This window comes from Aulostomus chinensis, chromosome 16, assembly GCF_037954235.1.
Source record: "Aulostomus chinensis isolate RoL2024-O1b breed Wild chromosome 16, RoL_Achi_v1.0, whole genome shotgun sequence".
In the NCBI taxonomy this organism is placed as follows: domain Eukaryota; kingdom Metazoa; phylum Chordata; class Actinopteri; order Syngnathiformes; family Aulostomidae; genus Aulostomus; species Aulostomus chinensis.
In genome coordinates, this window is record NC_141335.1 from 14,586,738 (window position 1) to 14,612,765 (window position 26,028).

At 39.4% G+C, this 26,028-nt stretch overlaps 1 protein-coding gene across 5 annotated transcripts in view; it reads left to right on the plus strand.

Annotated features, from left to right (window-relative positions):
* Positions 1-525: 525 nt before the first annotated feature.
* Positions 526-26,028, plus strand: part of ltbp1 (latent transforming growth factor beta binding protein 1) — a 133,864-nt gene continuing 108,361 nt past the window's right edge. For all 5 annotated transcript variants that reach the window (XM_086179748.1, XM_086179749.1, XM_086179750.1 and 2 more), the window contains exons 1-2: positions 526-1,190; positions 11,075-11,145. In XM_086179748.1, coding sequence (XP_086035874.1) covers positions 844-1,190; positions 11,075-11,145 — 418 coding nt within the window. In that variant the 5' untranslated portion in view covers positions 526-843. The remainder of the gene's footprint in view (positions 1,191-11,074; positions 11,146-26,028) is intronic.

Sequence of the window (26,028 nt, forward strand, 5' to 3'; positions counted from 1 at the left end):
CATACTGGACACAGTAACTGTAATGATAAACATAAAAGAAAAAAACACGCCATATGACTCCGTTACTGCCTAACGTAACAAATTACGGTAAAGGGTTGTCCCCAGTACGGCACATGTTAAATGTCTGACCAGATTTCATGTGTCAAATGCTCAAAAAACCTTTTTTAAAAGTGACTGTGAGTTAAATTCCTCATTTTGCAGAGGACCTACTGGAAAAACCTCAGGGACCCCAGGGAGTCCCCGGTCCCCACAAGACCCTTGCCATAGTTTACTCAAAGTGGAATGTCAGACTCACTGAACAGACCCTCACTGGGGATGTGTGGGACATGAAGCGGATGAGGTGCGTCAGCATAAGAGCGTGGGTCGGGTCCACTGACTCTCTTCGCCCCAATAAAGTCCCGGCAAACGTACTTGGGGTTAGTGTGAAGACTGCCCCTCCTGACGTCACTTCTGGAGGCAGGCTGCTGCCTCTGACACTGTTCACCTCCAACAGAGAAACTTTCCTGGAGTTCTCTGGCTCTTCTGACCAGGCGGAGAGAGACCCGCAGCAGCTCGGAGACCCTCCATGCGAGAAGAAGCCAGAGAGCGGGGCAGCGTTCACTTCTACACGCCAGGAACTTTTTTACTTTACATGCCCTATTATATTTCAGAGTTGTCGCAGGGAAGTTAACGTTTTTTCCTCGGTAACGTTAGCTTATTCGGTGCATTATCATACAGTGTTGGAGGGTTCTGTCCACAGGAATATGCTCAGGAATATAAAAGTGTTTTTCTAAGAAAAGGAGTTTTTCACCAAGTAACCTCGCCCCTCAAACTTTTCTTACTTGACTTCGGGTAGTTGTGGATATGGCTTGGATTAGATGGGGCCTCTTAGTTTCCTTCGGTGTGTTGCTCTCCCCGATATTTGTGTCAGCGGAGCGACAGCAGAGCCAGAGCGGCTTCAGGAGACTGTACGTTCTCCAGCCCGGGCCGGGGTCAGCAGGAGCGGACCGCGGGATGCGGGTCAGCTCGATATCGACGCGTCACGGCACGGCGGGGCAGCCGCACACTTACAACGTGGAGCTCACCGCTAACTTTGGAGGACAGGTCCGGACCCGCAGGATGGGGACTCAAGCGGTGTCCGCCCCGCAGCCGGTGGTCAGACACAGCGGTCAGGAGCAGAACCCGCAGAAGCAGCTTCTGAAGCTGTCGGGGTAAGAAACCTTGGACGGATGTCGGGAAGGAATGTAGGCCAGTGGGGAATGAAAATGCAGCTTCTATCATGGATCAAATAAAGTTACCTTACTCAACATTATCTTTTGAAGGGATTCCAAAGTGGCATATTACTACACCCCATCTAATGTTTTTGGTTTCCTCTGAAAGTGTGGTAGGGGTGGTGTTTTCTCCAGTGTGACTTCTTAGTGACACCTAATTGGAGCTGTCAGTGTTCATCTGAGAGGTGTTTGTTCTCTCCAGCTTGGCGGGTCAGAACTGTTGGGCCCGAACAGTGTTTGATGTTGGTTTCTGGTCATGCTGATGACATAGTCAAACTGAATTAGATGATGGCTAACTCGTGCCATTATTCTTAAGGTTTACTTTGTGACTTCGAAACAAAGTTAGTACAGGATTGACTTAAGGAGCAGTGCCTCCTCTCTCCTTCCTCCTCACACTATCTAATTACTCTTTCACGCTGGACTAACACACATCAACATCTGCTAACATCTGGCTTTTTCTTCAGTGGGAAAGGACACGCTGATTTTGATTGTCATGGGTATTTATTTGCTTCACTTCCATTCAGCAGTGATGCATGACATCCAGGTGGACATGCTTAATTTTCTGGCATGATACCAGAACACACCTGTCACCTGCCCAGCTCAGTGCTGTTAAAACAAATGCATTTCAGCCAAATCTTGGTTTTATACAGTCTATGGAAACAAATAGCACGGTACGCTTGTGCTAACTATCTTCTAAAAACAGTATCATGCAGCCACACTGGCTAAGCTGCAATTGGGGCAGTAAGAGTCAGTTTTGTAAACACACACAAAGTGTTTCAAATGGTGGCTCAGACGTGAGCACCAACCGGATGACAGAACCACAATGTAATGTGACACCTGGAAAAAGGCTTATTAATTTTTGACCACATAATGAAACCCGCATACGGACATTAAAGTTTCTCGTGTTAATGAAATGTGAATGTTGTTATCCTCCAGATAATACATTGTTGATAGGGTAGAGATTAAAACTCTAGACATTCACAAAGCCCCAAAAAAGTTTTTTTTTTGGGGGTTCTTCCATGTTTGCACTCACATCTGCATTATCAGAAAATTTTCCCCATCAGCAACATATCTGATCATGACATGAGCAAGGAATTTGTTGGATTTCCCCAGCAGATATGTTGAGCTGTCATAAGACCCGGGTACATCAGGATATAAATGGTGTAACTTCAAGATAACTGCACTTTATTCAACTGGAATTGCTACGATCAGTGGGTGTGCTCATGAGGATTAATAAACATTCACAGATGTTTTGTGTTCAGTTTTATTTTTTGTGAACACTGACTTACAAATTTAGCAGACTAGTAGCTACCTGTTTTGAAAAAAAATGGAGGATGTCATCATTGACACCAACCTTTTGTGAGATTGTTTATATTCTCTCCAGTAACTTGATTATAGTGGCGAAAAACATCTAAAGAAAATGTCAGGTCAAAAAAAAAACAGAACAGTCAAGAGAAACGCTCTGCACAGTCTGTAAGTGAATCTGTCATCTCAAACTGAGTCTGGGGCATTTACCACTCAGAGACCGTCCACTGAGAACTGCCATGGAGATGCCATGAGCTTTAAGTTATATGTGGCTGAGCATATCTGTGGAAGCTGAGAGGGGCTAGACCTGCATCATTGCTTATTATGCCATTATTTTGATTTTTTTGAACTTCATTTATTCACAGGGGAATCTCACTGAGAGTGATAGTCTCTTTTACAGTAGTGGGCTGATCATGTTTTTCGCAGTCACGCGTTCACACCTGGAAGCTGCCGAGTACAACCACAGTCTGATCTGCTGGCCACTTCACAGTTCTAGAGGTGCAGTTGGGGTTAAGATGACCCTTCGGTCACATGTCCCATGATAACAGGATATTGTGTCAATACCGTGCTCTGTTATCTTGTGAAACAAGATAAAGAAACTTGTGATAATGGGGTGTTATCTCATTATCACAAGTTAACAAAGCTCATAATCTCATGATAGCAAAATAATTACTTGGTTTTTTTGTGAGATAACAAGATTGTTGTGTATAGTTACTATTCTGTTGTCAAGATCTAGTCGATATTGGGTTATCATGAGATGCCGGCATGAAAAAATTAATTGAAAGGAAGGCCTTTCTTTGTTTCTGTACACTTACGTCATCAAATTTATGATTTCACATTTGTTACCCAGATGGTACTAAAAAATATGTAGGTCATTTCTTACACTGTAGACAAGTAAGAGAATTGAATGTCTATTTGCACACATGCTTACTGGCATATTGGCATATGAATGTGTGCCAACATAACTGTGTATCAAATATACAGATGTCATTTTTTTCATCAAAAAAATCCTTAACAGAAAGGAAAAACATTGTATGCATGATATTCACTTTTCTGGACGAACGACCATTCGATTGACGTCAAACAATGGACTGGTGTACAGCTGGACGCTGCATCAGTTGTATACAAATCATGGTGTCCTCTCTGTATTAGCTGACTATCTTGACTTGGATTTGCATACCACTGCAACTGTATTGACATATTTACTCAAAGTAAATCAATAAATTACAGGCAAGAGGAAAGAGCACTTCATTAATGCAGGGCTTTGTTGGAGCTTATCGCTACAGATAAACTGTGAGAGACAGGTCCTCTCTCCTCTGGGATGGACACAGACCGGGTCAGACCAGTGTTTATGCACCTTGGGATCAGGTCAGTGCATATGCAGCTCATCAATCTTCACTACTTCTTTGCAGCTTTGGTGTCCAGGTGCTTGTTGTGGAGATTAATGATTTTGCTGTTATACGTTTGTTAAAGGGTTGATATGTCTACGCATCATGGCTACCATGGTGGCAGAGAGTCCATGTTGAGAGCGCAAGAACTGAAATAGTGCACCTGTATGCGTACATTTTAGGCTGTTTCTCTACGAGTGAATCACAGCAGATAGTTCCCATGTACTCTTTTTGATCTCATCGTTTTGAGAAATTGTCAAATTTCAGTAGCAGTCTTGGTGGCAGGAGTGACGCACTTGGTGAGCCTTTGGTTTTTATTAGCCATAGTTTCATATTTTCTAGACTTATTAATGTAACAATGGATTAACATTGAATAGTTCAATATTATGGAGTTTAAAAATACGTTAAATGAAGAGTGTATTTACTGTATACTTCAAAACTGATGACACAGAAAAGTTTTGTTTATCCTATCATGAATTAGTGATGGTTATTGAAAGACTGGCAAAGATGATGCTGGTGGTAACAACTTTGACCAAGGCCCCAGAAGCTCTGAGGGACAGCAAGGATGTAGGAGGCTGAGAGCAGATGGCTGCATTTGTCCCTGCTGACACACTTGCTAGTGAGATGAGAATGTCAATGCTTGTGCCCCATACATTGAAGTAACTGCTGTTAGCAAGCTGCTTGTGGTGTCTGATCCTTGTCCTGTAGCTGCTCATGCCGAGTGACCCCCGTCATAATGTTAACCTGATGTCTTTGAGCTTTCCTTGGTGGCTATGCACACTTTTGCATCCATGTCCAAATTAAAGTATTTGGATGTGCTACCCGGCATTAGACAACAGAAGTATTATGCTGATTATAATAAATGTGATGTCATTTATTATAATCAGCATAATAAATGTGATGTCATTTATTATGCACATTATAAAAAATGACATCACATTTATTATAATAAATGTGATGTCATTGTCACTCACAGTTTTTAACTCAGAATCAGTCAGACGATCAGAAGCAGAGGACAGAGTTATGCCCCACAACAGAAACAGAGCCAGTTCTTTTTGAATTTCACTCCAGTATAAAAACAAAGTATTTTACATGCCAGCATTGCAAAATAGCTGAATTTTAATAATTATTTCTCTTGGGGGAGATAAATCTTGTATAGGCAGGCCTGGACCCACGGGTCCTACCCATAATACTAGGTCTTTTCCTGGTATTGGTAACTATTGAATTGTTGGTTTTTTTTCAACAACCTGAACCTCAAGAATTTTCCATTGTGTTTTTTTTACTATCAGACTCTAAAAGGAAATTCTCTCAGTAATTGTTTAGTTCTGTCCCTCAGGACAGGAACTGATAAGATTATATAGCTACCAATGCCATTGCTGATGCTTTTTATAGATCTGATTGTTTATCTATTCCCCACATGTGTGGTGAAAATAAGGCCGACACAACACGTGAACATTTGCACAGTGTTTTCTTTCAGGTTGTTTAAGTAAAGCCTTTCTGTGCGGTACCAATTTTATTACAATACAAACATTTTTCAGCCTTTGTTACAGGCATGCTGCTGAAAAACAGCAGGACTTGTGTGCGGACTGTCACCTATTGGCAATCCTTGAAATTTAGACCCATGATACATGAGGAAAAAGTTGCCTCTACTGGTGCTTAAAATGATGATTTTGTAAACTGCCAACTCTGTTGTCATCATTTTGAAATTTGACCACCCATTTGAATGTTTCTGGCTCTTTGCCAAACTTTTCCATGTTTCCAGCAGTTTGGACACATGGGTTGATGTCTGTTTTACTGTCAGAAAAACACCCAAGCACTGATGAATGGATAATTTACAAGATCAGTTATACAATACTATGGAAGTGACTGTATTTTCAATAGAAGTTTTTATGCCATTATTTTGGAATAACAAGATCTAATCTAAAGGTGCATTTCCACTGGATCACTTCGGGTCGGGTGGGGTTGAGTCGGTTTGGCCCCGTTTCCACTGGCCCCAACACGGTACTAACCGTTACCATTTTGGTCCCTGCTCCATTGGGGTTCCAAGCGAGCCGAGCGGGGATTAAAATGTGACGTAAACACATAGCGGGGCGCTGACTAGATAACTTACCTGCTTACGTCGTCTACCTCGTATCATCTTGCCCTCGGCGAAATACTTGTCGATCGCTTGGTAAATTTTTCATACTTCCCTTGGGTGTTCTGTTTCACTGCTTGAAGCCTTGCCTGTGTGTCGTCCCCTATTTTTAGTTTGAGCAAAAACCACTGACAGAGCAACAGGCATAACGCTGCCTCCATGTCGTCCATTGTTGTTGTTGTTGTTGTTGTTGTGTCGCACATAAATTACGCCGGGGAAGTCTCGGCCGGTGAGTCTTGGCCGGTGAGTCCACCCACGCTGATGCGGTACCCAGTGCTAGTGGAAACGCACCGAGCCGAAGTGAGCCAGTGGAAACATGCCCTAAAACAACTAGCTTCATAATCACACAATAAAGTGAGATTATCATTAAATAACAAAACTTGTTATCTTGTGATTTCAAGATAATAACTTGTTATTACAAGAGAATTATCTCCCTCTCTGGAGAAAACTGATTTTATGACATGATAATGAAATCCTGTTATATCCAGATAATGAGCTTTGTTAACTTGTTGGATATAATACTGTAACGTGTCGGTTTATCTTGTTACCATAAGATAACAAAACTTGTGATAAGCTTCCTTATTGTTTAAGGGAATTTATTGGGTAAGGGAATTGATTAGTGATCCCCATCATTAATCCTAATCTGTGGATTAATACAGCTATGACCCACTGAAATATGCTAGTCTTGGGAATTGATCTGGTCCTTATTGTATTCTGTAGGACATTTGAGGGTAGTTATGTCCCAATGATATAATTTCTAACTTCCAGCAGTTCAGTGATTCTTATATCCAAGAAGCACCATCAATAAAAGAACAGCCTTCTTCATCCCGAATGAACCGGGATTCCCAGTGACTCATAAATAAATGCTCATAACTGGGTCCAAATACCAAACCCATTGAACCCCAATCGAACCACCTCTGTCTGCTGGCTTTATTCATGCATTCAACCCCTATTCTTCTAGAGATTCCTTTCCAAAACAGATGCATAATTATGTTGGTATTTGGATTACTGCATCTGACCTGGCAAGTCTCTGGATGTCCTGCTCTACTAATTACCTAAAATTACATTTGGACGTTTTTACTCTCATGACCAGAACCTCCCACTCTGATTGTGCATGATTGCTCCCCAGTTAAAGAAATATAATTCTGTAACTGATGAAAAAATGGAAAGGCAATATGTGGTTAAATTCCAAGGATTTAAATGGGTTTAATTGTTCAAAAATATTGAAATGTTAATTTAAAATATTATTATGTTCTAAATTGCCATGGAATTAAAAAATGAAAAAAGTAAAGTATTGAGGAGGAATAATCAGCTTACATGAATTATGCTTTTCTGTACACGTAAGGAAATATTCCTTTCTGACTTAAGCACATTCACCCACACACTTTTGTTTTCTCAGGCACATTTAGGATCCGTACAATATAAAATAAAGCTCTGCAAAAAGAAAAAGTCTGTAAAAAGTCAATGTATGATCAACGGCTGTGAGCTTTCTGATTTCACAAGCACTCTCAGTTTAACCCCAGCCAATATAAAACCAATGAATAAAACTATTACGTTTTTTCTTTTATGGAACAAAATGTGGAAACTATTGCCCTGTATAGTGTATTTCACCTGTCAGCCAGAAGTTTGGCTGGGCTTCTGTTTCATCAATGCACCCATATCAATTGCACACTGATCTTTCGGTGGATAATGCGAAAATACATGGTCCTAGACATAGCACTACTATCTATGTTCCCAACCCAGAGAGTTACAAGCTATATATTTGGAAACTTGCCTTGGAAAATGACGGCAACTTTTGGATGCAGTATAATGTTTTCTAATAGTGACAAATTACCATCCATAAGCCACTGGAACTCAGCAGGTCTTCTCAAGAACTTGCATGTGGACTATCACATCTGTGATCTTATGCCCCCTTGTGGTGTGGTGTTGTACTACAAGCAAGTCAGGTAAGTATAACAGGTTATCATATTTTGTCCGTTAATTCCTTAACCTAACCCGATGACCATCATGTAACCTGAAAAATCTGTAGGACTACAGCCAACAGTTTTAAGAATATATAGTATACTGTAACAACTCCTGCTTAAGAAACCTCATCCAGCATTCTCAAGTGCAGAATGTTGTCAGCGTACACAGCTACCTGGGTCAGGCCTTGTAGAAGGCTCTCTGCTGTCTTTTGAAAATTTTCAGGCACTGATAAAACTCCAAAGGCCAGTCTGTTAAAGGAGAACTTCTCCCTCCAGGATGTTATAAAGGTCAGGCATAACTCTAGTGAGAAGGCACTATGGCAGTTGTTTTTGCCATATAGCGTCACCTTACCAGCACTGTGAAGCAATATGCTCCTGTTCAAAGGCTTGTCTAGCACTTTGTCTACTTTGGCCCCCGTGGAAAACGGAATGATGCGCAGACCAAAAGTACATAACCACTTCCTCATTCTTTGTTGGCATGCACTGTAATGTCAACTTCTCATTTTTCCTGTTTATCCCTCTTAAGCTTTATTTTGCTCTACCACTCTCTTCTTAGGGAAGTCAGCCCCTAACCTGTCGCTACCATCATGTGTCATGTTTGCTTGTTCTGTGCATATTTTACCTCAACGTCTGCCACCCAAACTAGTGCTGCACTATTTGATTTAGATGTACAGTGAACAATATTGCGATAACAATATAAAAAATGAATTAATGGTATCATGAACCTTTTAAATAATATATTCCATAGAAATTCACAATTATGAGATAGAAAGTCATAATTACATAGTAGTTTAAATAGAGTTGGCACAGTACTGTCATAGAAATCTTGTTTACTTATGAGCTCAGTTATGATTACTTCATAATCATCTCATAATAATGATGTGCTACATCAAATTATGTCTTACTCCTTATTTCTAATCTCATTTCAACTTTCATCTCATAACTATGACCCTTTATCACATACAATTACATTTTTTTTTTAAATAAAGGAAAGTTTTATCAGTTTTTTTCTTTTACCAGGAGAAATTGGCTTCATTATTGACTGGCAATGTATGGAAGAAAGAATTCATTTACCATTGGCAAGATGAAGTGTATGGCCACGCATATGTCAGTGTTTGTTGTAAAAGTTGTGGACAGCAACATTGGAGAAAAAGTTTTGGGAGAATAGCTGATACCTTCTGTCCAGCGTGCCGATTATTCTCTGAAACCCTTCTTGTTAACTGTGTATATTGGCACCATGTCTCATCCCAAGAAGTTTTTTTTCGTGGAGTCTGTGATGTCTTTATGTCTCCTTGAGGTCTCGTCATATGGTCTGACACTGAACCTCTTGGCAATATGCCCTATCCTCCTACAACAGTGGCATTTTTCACTTTTAAATCTGCATTCCGCTGAACTGTGTTGCTTCTCATGATGTCTGTAACATTATCTCAGCTTCTAATCTGCATTTTCTTTAAGACTCTTATTCACAACCTAATATGTTACTCAATCCTGCAAGTCTTTAGCATTTTTGCTTGCGGCTTCTGCAGCTTCAGTGATCTGGTATGCTAATTCAAATTTGTTATTTAGTATCAAATTTGTTTTTTATTTGTTTCAGCTTGTTTTGCTGAATATGATCATTGTTCATACCATAAACAAGCCTGTTCCTCAACAACCTTGTGTTGCACTGTTGTTACAATCATGTGCTACTCTCCTTAGCTCAGGCTGGCAGGTAAAACTCTGAGGTAGAATCAAGGATCACACAGAATACAGTCTTCTGGCACAGGTATAGACATCTTAGCCTCTACTGGTGGTATCTGTAGCTGCCTTTCTCTCAACAGTTGTAAATGCAGTTTAATTCATTTGGATCAGTCAACTGGTGTGTGTATCTAGTCTAGTCTATTTTATTCAAAAAAATCTATCACATCAGTCAGAGATTTAATTCCAGATATCTATATATGAAGTCTGTACATCTCACCGGATAGTTATATCACTGAAATGACACTCAGCTTATCCTGAATCCATGACATTTTCAGAGTTCTGAAGCTTACAACAGATCAACATTATAGTTCTAGATATCTCAAACATAATTATTTGAAGCAGTGGTGTCAGAAAATGGAATACAAAGAGCTTATCAGGTGAACAAGAGTTTCATTTGGTTGGAGTGTTGTGGTATGGCACATTTATTGTCTGTTTTTTTGCACATTTATTGCTGTTTTTGTTTACTGCCCAGGCAACCTTGAAGATCTGTAATGAAGTCTGTACATCCCACCGGATAGTTATTGTGTATGTTGCTGAAAATGTATGGACATGAGATGATCAATAGCTACTTGCATCATCAGCTCTGGAACTTTCACAGCTCCCTCATTTTTAGTGAAATTTGAACCAATGCTTTGCTGGACCTGCACTCCTGCTGTGTTAAATTAAATATTTTGTATAACTGTAAAACAGAGTAGTTGCTCTGTGAGAAGATGCAGCGCACTCTATCTGTGTCCATGAGAATGCTCTAAGCGACATTCATTGTCTATTTAAATCAATAGGTGGCTGCATGTTCTTCGATGACTGTCAGAATGGTCTCATGACAATTTTCCAATTCCAACAGGCCTACTCTGTGGTTGGAGTTCATGGTGCTTCCTCATTTTATGTCTTTAATATCTCAAAATATTCAAGTTGCACTAAGATGATGTTGAGGAGTCCTCAGGTTGGTTGAACCTGAAACAGCCACGGTATCAACATTACATCTGAGCAACATGGATTTGATAGAAATTTCCTGCCCTAACACTTATATTTAGAGGCCTACCACAAGTGCAGATCTAGGCTACATAATCTGATAGTCTCATAGTCCAACTGGTGCATTTGTTCCAAGTTCAGTTGTCTAAGGTCAACTTTGAGCTGATGTCATGGCTTGCTCCTCAACTCTCCTGAACCTTGTAGACAAGAATTTAAACTGCTGATGCCGACAGGAGAGAAGCATGACGGGAGAGAGACAGAGAGACAGCTGTTCCTTTCTATTGTTGTTGAGTTACATGTCTGGTTTTGCTTGTTATGTTTGCGCAGGGTGAATGTCTGCGGAGGCCAGTGCTGTCATGGATGGAGTAAAGCTCAGGGATCACAGCGGTGCACAAAGCGTAAGTGTACACTAAGCCCCTTATAACTCAGCTGTGTCTTTATATCCTAAACAGCAAGTCTTCACATAAATTTTTGGTGCCAGTAAAAGCACCCCAGACAAAAAAATTATGTTTTTTCTGAAGTTGGCCAAGAGCTTCAAAAATGTGTGTCTCCTGACTTCTTTGACACTACACTCTTGCTTCAGACATGTTGTTTTCCTCTGTCTTACTAATGCAACTTTGCTCATCATGAAAATAGACAAAGCCACAAAGCAATTAGGGAGGAAGAATTGAAGAAAGTGCTTGTCAGTCATTTAGGAATAGCACATAATCATCAATCCAAGCCCATGTCAAAGCGGCAAATAACTACTTCTCATTAATCGCCCTGTGCCTCGCTCCACATCTTGCCAAGGACAAGGACTACGGTTGAAAATATCCTGCTGGCTAATGCTGGCATACTTACAGAAATGCTGATTAATGTGCACTGTCCTTTAAATAAATAAATGAAATGAAATAAATGAAATGAAATAAGTCTAATGCGGTAATTTTATCCTGCTGTTCATGTAAATCCTTCATCATCGAGAATACATCAGTAGAAAAAAAAAAATCTGACTTACAATTTGCATATGAATATACAATTTAAACCTATCCTCAATGAACAAATCCATTATGAACCATGTCATGTCTCCAGTGTGTTGTTAACAACTTCAGATTTTAGAGAAGGGAAGTTGCAGTGTTGGGCGGCATTGCTTAGAGGTAGAACGGCTGTCTAGCAACAGAAGTGTCGCTGGTTCGATCCTCACTTCCCCTGGTGACCATGTTTAAGTATCCTCGAGTAAGATACTGAACCCCTAATTGCTCCTGATGGCACTGTGATGGACTAGCAACCTGTCCAGGATGAACCTCTCGCCCAATGTCAGCTGGGATAGGCTCCAACCGCCCCCTCTCCCCCGTGACCCTTAATGGATAAGCGATATAGAAAACGGATGGATGGAAGTTGCAATGGCATAATTCAATTGCGCATATGTGATAAAAGATAGCAGCTTAATTTCTGTGTTTGCAAGTCATAAATACATGGTAAGGATCAAGTAGACAATTACACAGGTTCGACGTCGTAAAAATGTGGTGTTTGCGTCGTGTTTATTTTTGAAGTAATTGTAAATTAACTGAACATATTTAGATTTCAACATTTTACTTATGTTACTGAACTTTAATTTATGTTCCTGAATATTTTTCATATTAGCTTGCCGATTTGACAGCAAAAAAAATTTAACAATCTTTTTGAACTAATTTTGTGGAAAGAAACATTTTGTATCCATATATGAGATCTTTTTCATGAAGTCCTGAAAAATTTGTGTTAAAACAAATGTGTTGCATGATACTTTTGTATTCGTTTTCTTTGCCTCTCCTGTAACTGAATAGAAATGATGGTAAAAGATTCAATTGTGTTTTCTCACGCTCCCCTTCCTGACTATTTTTTCATTCAGAACAGGAAATAATAGGTCATGAATGACGAAAGTTTTTTGCTTCATTGTTTTTGTTTTTGTTTTTGACTTGGTGGTGAATCAGAACACAAATAATACATGACAAACTGAGTTTTTATGAAGAAGGTGTGTTGATTTCTTGTGAGTTCTGGAAGAAGTCACCTCAGCGATCCATAATGGCTCTTAACAGTCTTCTGTCATGTGGCCAAGAATATTAAATACTGTATTATATGTTTTATATAACTTTTGTCCCTCCCTACGTGATCATCCTGTTGATGGTGCTTGCAGACTGAATTACACTAGAATTGTGCAAACTCAGCAGTCCAATTTCTGACACTGCAATCTTTTTCAAAATGAACTGATGGTCTCAGGTAGTCCCAGTATGCTGTGTAAACAACTGTTGGCACTAACTTAATCAGAAAACTAAGATTCTTGTGATTTCATTGCTGCAAATCAACCATTTCTAGATACAAAACTGCAAGTAAAATCCACCAATATTTCCAGGAACCAGTGATCAAACAAACATTTCTAAAACTAAGGCATCTCACCTCTGAAGCCTCATAGTAACCCACCAATTGATAATATTTCTGTCAAAACTGGTCTTGTTACATTTGAAGGTATTACATGCTGATTGCTGATAATTCCTTTTTTAAAACTAATGTTTGCAGATACCGATGACTTGCTGATATTGAAAAATGGTGGCTGCACCAACTATTATACAATATAATTTCATCCAAGTGGCAGCACCGTGTTGCAGTGGTTAGCACTTTCGCCTCATAGCAAGAAAGTTGTGGTTGGAGCCCCGGCTGGAGCACTGGGTCTTTCCATGTGGAGTCTCCATGTTCTCCCTGTTCCTGTGTGGGTTCTCTCAGGGTACCTTGGCTTCCTCCCTCAGTCCAAAGACATCAAGAGGAGACTAGGCTGATCAATACTCTAAATTGAATGTAGGTGTGACTGTGAGAGTGAATGGATGTCTGTCTATATGTGTTGGCCCTGTGATGGACTGGCGACCTGTCCAGGGTGAACCCCACCTCTTGCCCTAAGGCAGCTGGGATAGGCTCCAGCCCCCCACAACCCTTAACAGGATAAGCTGTAGAAAATGGATGGATGGATGGAATTTCATCTAAACATATGATTTCTATTATGATTTTCACAATATAAATAAGATTTACATGACTTGACATTCTTGATGGCAGACCAGAATGCCAAATAAGTGTTGTGGAATGATGAAATAGAATAAATTAATTGACTGTGCCTTTGAAGAATGGCTAGGTTAAAGAAGCGCGGTATCTCTAAAGTGTTTGCTACTACTGCTAAAAACAGAAATGAATGGTTACAGGAGTTTTGGTAAAATCACACACAGGAGTACATTTTAACTTGTTTAATAAAAAAAGAAGACACAGTGTTACCGGTTTGAGAGATAACTAGACTGAACCAACACAACATGCTAAAACGAACAAACACAAAAGATTTGAGTCAGCATTATGAAAAATAGAATTAGAATTGATGGGTTTACTTAAAATTGATTTGGACAAGCTTATGAAAGATTCGGTCAAATGATGCTTATTTAAGTCAGTGTTAAAAAAATGGTGTAATCTTACACTCAGCAGATTTATGATGGCAAAGCCAGATACCCATTGTAGAGCCAAATGATAGCTCAAAATACCAAAAGGAATAGGCCCTTGTTAAGAAAGCTCACCCATACATAAGCATGTGTTACTTGACTGACTGTCAGCCATTTGAGACATCACATCCAAACTTGACATGCTTAGAAAAACAAGTTACTGTAGTTTATAAATTTGTGACTTTCAGTTATTTCACATATAAAATCACAAGTTTTTTTGTGTTCTATATACATTTCAGTCCCTTTCATTTTGAATCTTAGGACTTAGAAGACGGTACGCACATACATTTTGCTCTTGCTTACATAAGCATGTCTTATTGGTCCTATGATAGGTTTTAGGGAGTGCAAATACTAAAGATCAAATCAATGCAAATATGCATTTCACAATAAAACGTCCAGAATTTTTTTTTCAATTTGTGCCTCTGCAGTCATGAAAGAGCTATTATTGTTCCATCCGACTGGCAGGAGCACGTGTCTCAGAGTGAAAAAGAACCGGATTTGACATGGATTATACATCTGGGCCCAGACTCATTGGCCAGATTCCTTTCTTATTTGCAGTGTCTTGCCAACTTGTTACTTAATAAAGTAACAGCCTTGCTCCATTGCCATGTCCATCTGTTGCATTTTGGAGAGGGAAAGACTGCTTATGTTCTCTGGGGGATGACAGGCATCCCTAGTGTTTCTGTGTTCATTGGCTCTCACAGCATCTCGCTCTATAAATGATATTGTAAGGGTAGAAGACTCAGAAGGTGGCTCGCTCACCTGTTAAAAATACGTAGCAGTCCATAGCAGTGGAAAAGTGTTTCAAACATGTTCACTATCACTATGAAACTTAAAGTGTCCCTTCAATCTTGGCAACATAGACCTTGATTGCAGTTCTTGATGACCTGCTTCAACTGTTGTATTAACCAAACCAATTAGCCTGTGGCGTGCTAGTGCAGTCTTTCATTAGCAGTCTTGGTAATAGGACTTCTAGAAAGATATTTCTAGATTTCTATTTCTATATGCTGAAAAACCATACGTCATCTGTTTGGAGAATGAGCCCATGTTCATTACTTGGGAACCGTTTCTTGAGCAACACTTTGGTTCTGCATCTATCAATTTTAAGAGGATCCTCCTCTGGTTTGATCCAGTGTATGTGTTTTAGTTTAATGTGAAGGCAAAATGCCTTCAGGAGCCCACTTCAGCGAAATACTTGAGGACATTTGGGTGGAGAGACTCTTTATGTTTATACAGGCACAGGAAACCCTGTGCAAACACTTTGGACAACAACCAATAGGGGACATTGGCCTGCTTCTTTAGCTCTGGCAGTCTGTGTCATTATAATCTCAGATGCTTATGTTGAAGATACATTGGATGTCATGATCAAAACCGACATTTCATTTTGGATTAATATATCTTTAAAGAGAAAAACAAATGGCGACTGAAGATGCCCCCCCCTAATTTTTTCTAAAGGTAACTGGTACTCACGTATAGCAGAAATTACAATCAGATAGAACTATTTAATAGACATAGGCCAATTCTGCCGATATCTGCTAGTATAATTAACCAATAAAATATATAATTGTAATTAACCAATAAAATAACAGGCTCTGCTTCCTTGATCAACCCTGCGTATTAAGGATGTCGCCCAAAGTGCGGCGTAATTAAGTGACATGCGTCTATCTTCAGCAGAGGAGAGAGAGGAGCCAAAATGTCAGCCATGTGGAAGTTTTTCAAAGTGTTGGAAACGGATGTTAAAACTGCTATTTGCAATGACTGCTCAGTGTTGGTGATGTGAGGAGGAGCCCTTACTAAGTCTTTCAACACTACAAACTTAATTATCCATCTCAAAAACTGTCATTCCATTACGACGAGTTTATGGCAGTAAAGAAGGAAAATGAGAAACAACAGGTCACCTGCAGTCTCTTCCCCAGTTCTTGGAATAAACCAGGAAATACAGCCACAACCACCCAAGAGTAAAAGGCATCACTCAGAAACTGATGGAGTCTATTGTTCCGGACAACCACCCATTTTCATTTTTTGAAGATGTTGGATTCCATGGACTTTTGGACTACATTGAGCATCGCTACGTGGTCCCTAGTCGGGGGTATTTTTCTGATGTAGCCTTGCCTGAGTTGCCAGCGGTCATTTCAAGCAACATTGAAAAACTCGTTGCTGATGTCACGTTGGTGAGTTTTACCTCAGACATTTGAATGTCAAGTATTTGCCCTGTTAGCATGCTGAACCTTACAGCACAATGGACAGACAAAAACTTTGAACTTGAAAAGGGTGTCCTTCATGCACAAGAGTGCCAAGGATCTCACACTGCAGTTACAATCACATCAGCTTTTGAAGACATGCTTAAAAGGTGGAAAATCCCAAAGGAGAAACTGCACGTTGTGGTGAGAGACAATGCACATAACATGACCAAGGTAATGATAGAGTTAGGCGTGCAAAGTTTGCCCTGCATGGCACACACCCTACAGCTCACGGTGAATGAGAGTGTGTTGTCTCAACGCAGCATCGCAGATGTTGTGGCTGTGGGGAAGAAAATAGTCGGGCACTTCAAGTATTTGCAACATGCCTGCAGTCAACTTGAAGATTTACAGAATGAACTCAGGATGCCCATTAAAGGGCTACAACAACACATCTCCACCAGGTGGAATTCAACTTTTTATATGATGCAGAGCTCAGTGGAATAGAAGAGAACATCTTCTTAAAAAGGTACACATATACCTGGGTGAAGCCACCATTCCCTAAGATGCCACTCCTTTGGAGTACTGGAAGTCCAACCAGGCTTGCTTCCCTGCTCTTGCCTGTGTAGCGTGCAAGTACCTCAGTGCGCCCAGCACTAGTGTTGACAGTGAACAATTGCTCAGTGCTGCCACCCATGTGGTCGATGAAAAGATGATAAGCCGCATCTCTTGCAAAAAGGCAGAGATGAGAAAATAATAAATTGTCCGCACACTTGCTCCTGTTCTGTGTTTTAATGATAGTTCACCAAAGTTAATGTTTTCGAGCTAGGCAGAGATGCTCATTTTTGTCCAAAATTTGTCTGTCAGTCTTTCAGCCTTGTTCATTGGACTTTAAAGAAAGGCTGCAATGTCACTGAGGACTGAAGTTGATTTTGTTTGGCACTTTTACCTTTGTTTGCACATCACCTACTCTGTTACACATTATTAGTAGCTAAGACAATAGTGCAATGAGGACCTAGCCCCCTTAATAGTATTCTGACTTGATTGGAGCTGATTATATTTTTTGAACTTCTTGTGATTTTGTTTGCACAGAGCAGAGCAGTCTGTTTTAAGTAGGATAGGCTACAAGAATGTAATTGTTTTGTTTAAAAAAAATGGTCATGAATAAAAGTGACATGTTTTACATAACATAAATTGAATTGTTTTTCTTATTTCGCATATTTAAAGATTACCGATGTTTACATGAGTTTCAGGTTTGTCTTATATCTGCATTTGCCAGCGTGCCAACATGATAAAGAGTATGCAGTATTCTTCTGTATGTTAATTCCACTAAAGAAAGTAGATGATATCTGCAATCAGGTGTGGTGGGAAAAAATACAGGTATCAGTGTTGGTTTTTGGCCTAATGAGTTCTAAAATATCAGCATATTGGATATCGTCCAGAAATCCAATATCTTGCATCCCTAATATCCACACATGATTAGAACTGGATAATGAATCTGACAAAATCGTATTCCTACACCCTTTTCCTGTTTACACAAATTACATAGCCAATATAAAGTTTTTCACAGTTTCCCAAAGATGCCCAAAGATAGTATCATTGGTGTATTGAGTATGTGCTCACATTATTGAACACGATACCAATTGCAGCTCTGTTTTTGGTGACTACCAGAAAGGGACAAACATTGAAGTAGAAACTTTTTTTTTTTTTTTTTTAATTCCTCAGGTTTTGGGAGCAGTGGTGGGATTCTGCCATACTTATCAGATTCAGGAGAAGTAATCAGGTCACATTCCAGTTACTCCTCCACACTGGAGGTCAAATGTCAGCTGTAGCAGAAGGAGTCTTTGTTGAGTTTTCCGAAAGTGTCACTACAATCTTGGCAACATAGACTGTAACTGCAGTTCTTGATGACCTGCTTCAACTGTTGTATTAACCAAACCAACTAGCCAGTTGTGTATTAGCGCAATCTTTCATTAGCAGTCTTGGTAATGGGACTTCTAGCAGGATATTTGACTCCAGTTGCACAAATGCTGAAAAACCATACATCATTTGTTTGGAGAATGAGCCCATGTTTGATACTTGAGAGCCTTTTCTTGAGCAACACTTTCGTCCTGTATTGATTACCGAGGAGGATCCACATCTGGATTGGTCCAGTGTATGTGTTTTAGTTTAGTGTTAAGGCACAGTGCCTTCAGGAGCCCATATCAGTGAAATACTTGAGGACATTTGGGTGGAGAGACTCTTTATGTTTATACAGGCACAGGAAACACTGTGCAAACACTCTGGACAACAACCAATGGGGGACATTGGCCTGCTTCTTTAGCTCTGGCAGTCTATGTCATTATAATCTCAGATGCTTATGTTGAAGAAACATTGGATGTAATGATCAAAACAGTCATTTCTTTTTGAATTAATATATCTCTAAAGAGAAAAACAAATGGCGACTGAAGATGCCCCCCCCCCCCCTGTTTTTTCTGCATCTAACTGGTACTCAAGTACAGCAGAAATTCCTATCAGGATCATTTAACACTGTTACTCTTCATGGGGAAATATCGTGCTTGCTTGCTTGTTGTTGCTCCTCATCAGACTCCTTGAACCCAAAATGTCCCAAATAGCTGATTTGGTTTTAAATTTCTTATAGACTAGAATTGAACTGAACATGTCACTGTCTGGCTGAAAGCGAATTTTTAGGGAGGAGTGAAAATGCACTGCTGGAAAGGGGTGCGCAGGATTTATGGTAGAAGACAGAATGAGAACATTATTGTGAAACAGGCTTTTGCACAATAGGTGTTTTATCTTGATTATCAAATTTTCATATTTGTTGGGGTGATAAATCCTAATTGGAAAAAAAAAAGACTACTCACCCAGCCCTTGTAGCAACACACTTCATAATCTGACATCAATCTTTGGCACACCTGGGATATATGGTATATTAGTAAAAACTGTTTTGGCCAATGTAACAGTGACAGCTGTGGGGCATTATTTTTCCAGGTTGTCTATCATCCCTTTCTTACAAACATAGGATCTACTTGCAGGAAATCTTCAAATTTGGCAGATTCAAGGATTAACAGATTTGAGCTGGAGAGCAAAACCTTGAGGTCAGTGCCATAGTGGTTGCTATTGGTCTTAAGACAGATATTTCTTACACTCTTACCACTTGTTATGCTCTTTTCATTTCTGAAAGTGAGACAGAGAGAGTGAGAGTGAGAAAGAGATCAGAAGGAAAAAGAAAGGAGAGGAGCTCAGTGCATCATGGGAATCCCCCTGCCAGTGTCAGCCTACATTAGCATACCAAGGTGATGTTTCAAGGCAGTGGTCAATGATGTCAAAGCTTGCAACATAAAGATCTAAAAAACAGGAAGTGACACTTTTGCTTGTCCTCATGTAATCGGTAGGTTATTTTTCAGTTTCCTGAGTGTTGTCTCTGTATCAGGCAGCATTTAAATCCTTACTGAAATTCTGAAATCAAACATTTGTAGTGCAGAAGTTTCATACTGATTTGTACCAGCTTTTCAATGATTATCATAAGTATTAATATAGGTTTGTAGGGGGTGCCGAGTCAAAGAAAGGCCACATGGGAAGAGTGAGCTACTTGAGCCCATTTGGAAATTTTCTTACAATAGACAAGAGTTTTTGTTTGAATAAAAAGAGATTGATTCAAATAAAGGAAAGGATATGACTAATCAGCTCATGAGAAGCTTTCCTACAAAAGGAACTGACAGAACCCCCCCCAACTCATCGCCTCACTCTGGTAAACTCCAGACACCACAATTTGAACCTCCCACACAGACAACTATTTCTACACTATGTCCATTCAGTGCCACTTTCAAAATTTGTAACTTGAGTTGGCAATTAATATATAAGCAGTTATAACACTGACACAATCAGGAATTTTACTGTTTAGAAAAACCTGGTAAAGTCATATAACTAGTAAATAACATTTTCCATTGCTGGAGAAGCTAAGGATAAACAAACCCTGAGAGTTTTGGAAGCCATGTAAATTGGTTTCATGAAAACCTGTTGTAGTATATATAACCTGAGTATATTTTTCACAGTTAAAATCAAGAAAATCTGTATTACAGAATTAGAAAAAAATTCAAGGAATATATATAGAACTTTTATATAAACTCAAATAGATATTAAAGTCAAGAAGGAAGTCAAGAGAAGTTAAGGACTGAAAACAGTTTTGAGGGATTGAATATGGTAATGTTTTTATGGATTGAGTTCCAGAAGATGTGAGAAGCAATTTTGGATGAATGTATATGATATACTGCTAATCTCATATCAGCCACTTAACTAGTCTCTTGCATCAGCTACAAAACAGATAATAGATAGCCATTCAGTCTGTATTTCAATTTTTTCTTAATTGTAGTGTTACATTAAATTGACTAAGAAGAACCAAATGTAAACAAAATAATTAGGGGCTGCTGTACAAAAGCAGTATTCAGATACCCAGGATAAGTGAAAATGTGATGCCTTAGCTACAATAATCAGTTCATCCTGCTTTACTCTTTGCATGTTTGCCAAACAAGTATAAAAAGGTGCAACTCGGTCAAGCCAGGTGTTAAACATTTGGCTAAGTTACGGTTCATAGCTTCTGTACAGAGACCACAAAGTTGATCACAGGTTTACTGATCCAGAAAAAGAGAAGACATGTGTTGCATAAAAGAGAGCAACAGCGTCCAACTAAAACTTAGGAAGTGAAATATGGAAAATGGAAAAAAATTAATATGGTGCTGTAATTAACCAAAGATAAAATTCTAGTAGACAATTGTGAACCAAGGGTATGCACAAGATATACAATGACTAACCACTGCTTCACTAAGGTATCATGGTTACAGTTTAAAGAAAGACGAACTAACTGTTGTACAGTGAGTGAGGATACCAGTGTTCTATAAAATTGTCACTAATTATTTAGGATAGGAATTGTGTTGTATTTTGCCGGAAAATATCTTGTGCTACTGTCAGCTACTGTGGATATTCAAAGAAAAATGTGTATGTTGTGCTTTAAACAGACAGGAGTAGCAAAGAGAAAGCTGGGATAAAAATGATAAAGTACAACAGGAAGTGACTGCATCAGAGTTTTACAAAAATTCTTAGTGTGATGGAGCCATATCTGTTGTATATTGCTTCTGCCACCCCTTAATGCCTTTTTTGTGTATTTTGTTGATTTTATTTTGTTAATCCTAAAACAGGAAGTGTGTCACTTTTGCTCAAGACCATGCCAAAAGCAACCACATGGTATTGCTGGCATATTTCCATCCTCTTCAGAGCTTTTGTGTGGCATCATCTGCAAGTAATTTAGTTGATTAGCGGAAGGTCATATAAATGGATATTTATTTGTTGGAAAATGTGTTGTTTAGTTCATCCAGATTAAATATCCAGTATAAATTATTTCACAACTCCCCAAAGATGCCCAAGATATTATCATCGGTGTATTCAGTATTGGCTCACAGTATTGGACCCAATACCAATTGCATCTCTGTTTTCCCTGACTACCAGAAAGGGACAAAGTGGAATCTTCACCTTTTTTTGCTGTATTTATTTTTTAAAAAATTCCTCAGGTTTTTGGAGGCAGTGGTGTGATTCAGCCATACTTATCAGATTCTAGATAAATGATCAGGACACATTCCAGTTACTCCTCCACACTGAAAGTCAAATGTCAGCCAATTATTGAACTTCGAAGCAGAATGAGTCTTTGTCGAGTTTTTCCAATGTGAACGCATCACCACTGCCTAGCAGACAAGACATCTTTGTGGAATTGTATTGAATTCACTTTCCTGAAAGAATGCAGCCAAGTTGGGAGAAAAAAAGATTAGCCCAGGGAGTAAATAAACTTGGGGGCAATTAGAGTATTGAGAGCTTTGGGATATTTCCATTGAAAGACACGTTCAAAGCCTAGTGTGTGGCTCAACCATGTGGCTGAGTGTTTGGTAAATTTTGAAACTGGCCCTTTGGGAGTGTGAAAATTTGCTGAAGCGCATGGAATAGTTAGACAGCCTGGCCTTTCCCACCTGCTTTGAAAAAAAACCCAAACTTGTTGATTTGTGGTGGGTCCATTTCTGGTTGGACTGTTCTGTTGTGTGTGACACTGAAGAGCTGGTGAATGAGTAACAGATAATTATATCATCAAAATGACCAAAATTAAACTTAGAAATAACCACTAGAATGCAAAATAACAGACAGGTGAACAAAACAGGCACAAGAAAAAAATGAACAATTGATTGAGAAGATACCAAAATGACGGAGAGACAGAGAACAAAACTAAAATACAAACCGAACTAATCATGCAAAAAGAGACGGATGGGAAAATGTGACTGCAGGGAAGGAGATGATAGGAGGATTATGATGACTGGATTGTGACTGGCTGACACTGAAAGAGACTGATGAACTAATGAGACTGGTTGATCACACACAAAAAAATGGTCAGCTGACAAATACAGGAAATAGAGAGCAAGCCAAGACATAGGTAGGAAGTAAATGTCAAAATAAAGCAGGAACTGACTATTGCTTATAACGAAACCAAAGACAATGGGAAATGAGGAACAATGCAACAGATGAAACCTAAGGATTCCATGACAATAAATGACAGAAGTCAAACCACAGTCAGACAAACCACAGTAGCTTAAAATCTACAAGGTCCAAAAGGGACTACCAAATTTAACCCAAATTCTCCTCATTTTTAGTTTTTTTTTGTAAAGGGGCATTTTGTTAATTGTTTTTCAAGGAAATGTGAGAAGTACACAAATTACTTAACATAAACATGGAATGAAACTTAGACTATTTGAATCACACTAAATTAGATGAAGAAAAAAAATACGTACTGAAAGTGGTACTGATCCCAGCATTAGATAGGTTACATTTAAGCACTTATAGCTATACACATAGACAATGATTATTTACCCATACACAAACAAACATACCTTCCAACACCCCCCATTCACATAACAAAAATGTAGTCATACTGTATATGGACCACTTCATCTATATGCTTGACAACACTTCCTATGTGTCATCATTCCTCTCTGCATCCCCACGTTCAGTTTTGTTGAATTTCTATTTGGTAAATAATAAATCAACTCTCTCAGGTGATGTGATAAATCAGTAGCTGCTCCTCTTGATGAGACTCTTCTGTCGAATTCTATTAAAGATGGTTACATGGCACAAAACAGTTTGGGCAAATCATCATATTACTTGGTAGTTTAACATTGGGATAACATCTAGCTGTGTCAAAGCAAAATGCAGTTGGTTCGCTTTGAATAAAGGAGTTATTTCATGAAAATAAAATAAAAAAACATTTTTATTTAATAAATGCTTTTGTAGAACTCAATGACACTTTTACAGAGAACACTTAGATTATTGTGTTTAATATTTCAAATATTGCACATCTACAGGAGTCTTTAAGCTTCTTTTTCACCCTTTACCATTTGTTACCGTTTATGCTTTGGCCAGAATACCACCTGGCAACTTGCTGACTCAAGTAGTTTGCTCCTCATTTCCCAGTGTCCAAGCCCATTACAGCTCATTATAGTGTCCATCAGCAGCACTAACCTTGGAGGGCTGTGTGCTTCATGCATGTTTTATAAAACGGAAGGAGAGGCACAGCAAATGCTCAACAATGTGCCTGATGCCTCAGGTCAGAGGGCAATGTGGGAGTCAAGTCTATTAAGACGTGACTGTCGATGGGTATTGTGTCTGGATGATGTCCATGTTCACCCCACTTAACCACCACTGCTGATACAAGGTCTCTGAAGGAGTTATTCAGAACTGAAACAATTTCCTGCAGCAAGGCGCCCACTGCAAGTAATGTTAATATTCTAAAGCTTTTTAAGGTTAATTTTACAGCCAAGGATGATCTCATTTTAATTGCAGTCCTAGTTTCATGTGTAGACTATGAAATGGCTTCCTGTGGAGGACATTGAAGAATATTAAAATGAAGAACTTAGCCTACCCATCATTGTAACACCCATACTAATGGCTATGTAGGAATATTGACTTCACTGTACCGCTGTGTTGATCTTAACCACGCCACTCTTGTTTTCAGGCATGTAGCTATGCAGCGAGCTAACGCCCTGTTTAGAAAGAAACAGTGAAATGAGGAATAAAAAAGTTTCTTTTTCCAAGTACTCATTTTAGATTAAAATATAAAACTATTTGAAATTGGGTTGATGTGACAGGTCAACAGTGAGTGTCCAACCATCCGTCCATCCGTCCATCCATTTTCTACCGCTTATCCTGTTAAGGGCCGGGGGGCTGGAGCCTATCCCAGCAGCCTTTGGGCGTGAGGCAGGGTTCACCCTGGACAGGTCACCATTCCATCGCAGGGCCAACACATATTGACAGACAACCATTCACACTCACAGTCACACCTACGGCATGTCTTTGGACTGTGGGAGGAAGCTGAAGTACCCAGAGAGAACCAACACAGGCACAGGGAGAACATGCAAACTCCACACAGAAAGATCCCGTGCCTGAGTTTGATCACAGTACCCTGGAACTTTCTTGCTGTGAGGTGACAGTGCTGACCACTGCACCACCGTGCCACCCATCAGTGAGTGTATTGATGCTAAAAATAACCCGAAAATGTTTTAGCTGTCTAAGTTAAGTTGCAGTCAAGACCAGTTTTTGTCTGTTCAACAGTCAAATGGCTGAACTACACTCTGGCTTCTCGTGTGTTCTGCTTAATTGTTTGGACTTTCCTTGTTTACAAAAGGATGACACTTTTTCTTTGGAGGACAGCATTCCTGACATTCCAGAGGGAAACTCCAATATAGGATATGGGGGGTGCAACGCAAGCATGCATCCTCTGTAATTACTTACTCTGTAGCTTGTAAATTGAAATATAAATGTTCTTTTTTTAGGCAACTTGTGTAAATATTAATCGAAATATTGTATTGAATAATAATAATTAAAATTAAATAAGGCAAGACGCCAGATCTTTGCAATGCGTGTAAACATTATCATTATGAATAACCAGGATATTTTATTTATGTTTTTAATAATACCATAGCTGGCCAATGAAAAGATAAGTCCATCTGGCTCAGAGGAATTAGTGAGTCTCCTAGATTCTCAACTGCCTTATCAATGCTAATCTGAACTCGAAGGGCCAGCAGTGACTCAGGTAATGTGGAATTCAATACCTCATATATTGATGTCATATCTTTCCACCACTACCTGCCTCTGAATTCAGTGAACATCTGTCCCAGCTGCATGCAAGGTTAAACAGGCTGTTGCAGTTACCCATAAAGTCTGAGCAATTTTCTTTTCCTCACTTTGGAATTTTGAGGTATTGCAACAAGGCAGTGGCACAAAGAAAATCATTATGCCTCTGTTATTGCCTCTCACCTTGGATCACTACCACATGAGCACAGCCACATAAACAAACTATTTTTTAACTCTTACAGACCCCCTAGCAGTGGATGTGGAGCTTCCCACATGCCAGACTCAGCATAGTTTGATCAAAAGTGTAAGAACATCACCATGACTGATGTATTTCCTGTCCCCAGCTAACAAGTAAATTACCGTCACTTAGTCCGTCACCCTGTTCACAGAATAGAGCCCTTATGTGGTTGACCTCAGTCTGACAGAGAGGAAGAGAAAACTATTTGCAGAACAGATG